This window comes from Poecilia latipinna, unplaced genomic scaffold (genome assembly GCF_001443285.1).
Source record: "Poecilia latipinna isolate Pla-1442-1.1 unplaced genomic scaffold, P_latipinna-1.0 Scaffold1354, whole genome shotgun sequence".
Classification (NCBI taxonomy): domain Eukaryota; kingdom Metazoa; phylum Chordata; class Actinopteri; order Cyprinodontiformes; family Poeciliidae; genus Poecilia; species Poecilia latipinna.
Window position 1 is genome coordinate 267,655 of NW_015113970.1, and position 4,289 is coordinate 271,943.

At 35.6% G+C, this 4,289-nt stretch overlaps 1 protein-coding gene across 3 annotated transcripts in view; it reads left to right on the forward strand.

The window, feature by feature from the left end:
* Positions 1-4,253, forward strand: part of LOC106961969 (membrane-spanning 4-domains subfamily A member 15-like) — a 55,413-nt gene extending 51,160 nt beyond the window's left edge. Inside the window, exons 6-7 of one of the 3 annotated variants that reach the window (XM_015056107.1) lie at positions 3,475-3,522; positions 3,728-4,251. In XM_015056107.1, coding sequence (XP_014911593.1) covers positions 3,475-3,522; positions 3,728-3,925 — 246 coding nt within the window. In that variant the 3' untranslated portion in view covers positions 3,926-4,251. Of the gene's footprint in view, positions 1-3,474; positions 3,523-3,727 lie in introns of all 3 variants that reach the window. The other 2 variants (XM_015056106.1, XM_015056109.1) reach the window with 2 other exon arrangements.
* The last annotated feature ends 36 nt before the right edge of the window (positions 4,254-4,289 follow it).

The window sequence follows — 4,289 nt, forward strand, 5'->3', positions numbered from 1 at the left end:
AAAAAAAAAAAAAAACATCCGTCCGTTTTTTTTTCCTTCGCTGTTATATGATTCATTTTGTCATGGTTGCTAAGCAACATAACGCCAAGGTAGAGGCTAAGCAGCTAGTTGAAAGCTACAGCTTCTCTCTTCCGGTCGTCGAGGACCAAGGATGCAAAACCTGACTTCGGACACAGCTGTTCTTTGTTCGACTCCCCCTAATGGTCTGGATCACTTCTGTTTTCAGCATTTTTTGTTTGCATCTCTTTTCTGTTGCATGTGTTTTTCTCGTCTTTGCTGGGTGTTTGTACCTGTTGGCCACCGTAAAATACAGTGGTGGAAGTAAATATACCTTCAAATACACAGACCCTCTACAGATGAGGCTTGAGACAATCTCACCCAATTCAATAATTTTATTTATTGCATAATTGTTTTCAGTTTAGTCAAAAAATATACCAATTTAAAACCACTCACACATTAAAAGACGGTTATGGCTCAACTCAGAGATGGTAGTCCAAATCAGGGTAGTGACCTAAAAAAGAAACACAGCAAACGAAACGGCAAGAATAAAAGAAAATCATGCACCAAACCAGAAAGAGTACCACCACTCGGAAAGTCCACCACCAACACCGCGAGCTGGCTGTTCCTGTCAAAATAAAGGAAAAGGAAACGACATTCAAATTACATACATTAATTTACAATTATACAGTTCAATCCACAACAAATCATCAAGCAGCAACAGTTCAAATTAAGGATCCGTCCAGGAACGAACCACCACGCTGCAGCAGACGCCACCCACAGCGACACTAGAAGAATCAGTCCGAGCTGGTCACAAACCAGCCCAAATCAGCCACCCTGGACAAGTGACAGGAGCCAGCTTTACACCTATGGCAAGCCATTTAACATAAATTCGGTTTCATCTGACTATCCGTAATTACATTCCAGATGTCTAAAAATGCATTTTGACTAGACAAAACTACATTTTGACATATTGATATTACAAAATAATTTATTTAATAAATTATGAACGGCTGTGTGCTTTGTAAAATGCTAATCATACATCAATATCAGAATATTCTATTCCTATTCTATTGTTTTCCCACTAAACATATTAAATATGCTGAACAATGTATCAATAAAATAAAAAAAATACTTAAAAAATACAATTGTTTATAAATGCAGCTTTCATAGAAGTTTGAATATGGTTTCCAGTAATAAAAAGCGTGTTATAATCGAATAAATGCGCTCATATGTCATTATGCCTGTCAAACATATAACGCTGAGTGGAGCGGTCGATCCTTCCAAGATGGCCGCCCTAAATCTCGTCAATGACAATAGGCGAGAGTGGTCCATGAGGCGTCTATTCTTATATTATGTCTATGAGTAAGACCCCCAGGAATAAGGTCAATACAGACAGCCAGTGCCACAAACAATTAGATTCAGGCACTTGTGTGGTGCGTTCAGAACCTACAAGGTATACTACCCCACAAAGAAATTAAGTTCACAAATGGACTCAAGATTTTTCAGTGTTGATAAAAAGGAAAATCAACGTTGTTAATTCTTCAAGTAGTTCGATGTCTCATATCTATGCTTTTACTTTGAAGTGCTTCCTTTTATTTTTAAGGTTTGTTCCATTTATTTTCTTCTTGACTTCATCAGCTGGTCTGTTTTCTGTTTACTGTTGATACAGATGTCGCAGTCATTGATGATGCGAGTAGTGGTATTAGTCATGTGACATGAATAAGTGGATGCTAATTATCACTGCTGACAGAGTTGTTTAGCTGCTAGTATATTTCTATAGTTTTGTTAATATCTGTTTTACTCTTAATGTGGTTGATTTTTACTAAAACTATCTAGCATTTAACTATTAGTTTTGAGCTTTGACCAATTATAGCTAGACTGATTCCAAGTTTTGCATCATTTAAATTTAAACAGCCCTTATCACAGAGGGAATTAATGCTGATGTTTTTTACTTACTTGTGAATTGTTAGAATTACATTTTTGCAATAGTAATTTGAAACCTTTATTATTTCTGTATTTTCAGAAACTGCTTCAATTTATTTGCACCGTTGTAAGACATAATTCTTCAGTAAACCTGTTTAAACACCTTATGACCAGTGTGCTTTCTGACCGAAGCCCTGTAGTGGTCAATTAAGAAAATCCAACAACAGAGGTCGAAATCCTCAACAAACGTGCTTTAACTTCTGTATGACACAGGTTTGCTCTAATCTCAGTTACCAAGTTTGTGAAAAAATGTATTGCCTGTAATAATGCAGACGTTTTGATATCTTCAGGGAGTAATGGTAAATATTTCTGTAACAGGGATTATGGCAGTAAAGCTAAAAAGGCAACTAAATGATGGAAATGTTGGCATATATTGACCTGTGTCAAAGGTTTAAATGCTTAGCATTTACAACATGATTGTTGTAAGAAGGATATGTTGAACACAAAAACTGGTTTGTGGTTGTTGATTGCATTATGCATTACATATCTTTTTTTTAAAAGAGCTACTTCCACATTTTTTAATAATCAGTGTAAAATGTAAAAATATTTTGTATAATGTGACCAAGAATTACAACTGTTCAAATATTTTACTATGTTTTGTGTTGATTATTACATAATGTGTTTTAATGACATTTTATTACATTTTTGAAACCAGAATTTGTTACAGAATGGGACGTTACAGGGTAGGCTAAGTTACGTTAAGTGTCTCTTGCTAAAAACTACTTCATATCTAACTGCAAGTGACTGAAGAATATAACGATTAATTCTCAGCTTAAAATAAAGCACAATGAAATTAGACTTGTTGCGTCAGCCACTTGGAAATATATGGACAACAGCTAGTCAAAGTACAGAGACACTTTTGAAATAATTTTTTTTCCCACCATTTTTTCCCACCAAACAAGTTTCTCACATTTCTTGTGGTGTTTTTCTCCTGTCACCAGATGGGCTCTGTACATACTAATAGATCACTCTAAACTGTATCTATATGTGAGTTTGTTTGCATGGCTGTCTGGTCACTCTGTGTTGAGCTGTTGTTTTCAGTTGTACCTCACATTTTGTCCTCTGACTGGAAATAGGCATCATCCTCCTGAAATAATAATTCTGATATAGGTGTTTCATATTATAAAGTAGGTTGTTAAAACTTAAATCTAAATTTGAACTAAGTGGTTAAATCTGTTGGTAAGTAATTTCAATGTAAGACATCAAATGAAATTTTATGTTTAATTCTAAATTAAATACGGCCAAACAGTTGCAATAAAATAATAGTATCTAATACATTATAACAAAATATACAGCAGATGTAACAAAAATTGTCTCTATAAAAATAAATATATATAAATGAAGTATATTTATATCAATACATTAGACACCCCTAACTGATATCTATAAGAGATATATTATAATGTGAAGAACATAGCTTAGGTCTCAAAGATGGACTGTACAAGTTGTGAAGCAGACTTCCTATTTCTCTGTGTTTACTGTCCACTGCAGCAACATTGTTTCAGAAAATGCACCGGGCTGGTCGAGCAAAAGTGTAAAGTAAGTCACTGACTATTGCTACAACTTTGGTCACACATATTTTTAGATTACAGATAGGAGTCTAAGATAACTAGGTTGGAGAATATATATTTTTGTAGAGGGGTAATGGAGAGGCTCCATAATACATTGTATTTTTTAGAAGCTACTTGTCTCTGGAATATCCACACTAATTGTAACCATGCTAACCTTGAAATTCTCTGGGCAGCTACTTCTTGATGGGATTTTGGGAACTCTGGTGATCTTCCTAGTCCTCGAGCTGCTGATCTGCATCACTGCCATGTTGTTTGGACTAAGTGTTCTAGCTGCAGGAGGAAGCCAGGTAAGGGTTTCATTATTTAAGCAATTTTCAAACAAAGAAACAAAAAAACAAACAGTTGGACAGAAGTGTTCCTCATTAAACTGAATTTGCTGTACTTGCTTTACTGTACTTACTTTACAGTAAATTTATTGTTTTCTTTGTGTCACAACCTGAAAACTGATATGCAACTTGTATGTGTCTACTGTCAAAAACAGCCACAAAGCTAAGCACCCAGAAAAACCAAGACCATTTGTAATTTTATAGAGAACAGTGATAAGTATTTTCATTATTTGATTTACAAGGAACCGATACATACCATCAGAGCCTTGTGCATAGCAGCAGCATTGTGATTGGAGGGCTGGTGTTACAGGTGGTGTTACTGGTTAGACAAGCGGTTCTCAACGTGGGCGGTACCGCCCCCCAAGGGGCGTTCAGAGGACGGCAGAGGGCGCTGGCGGACATTTTTACA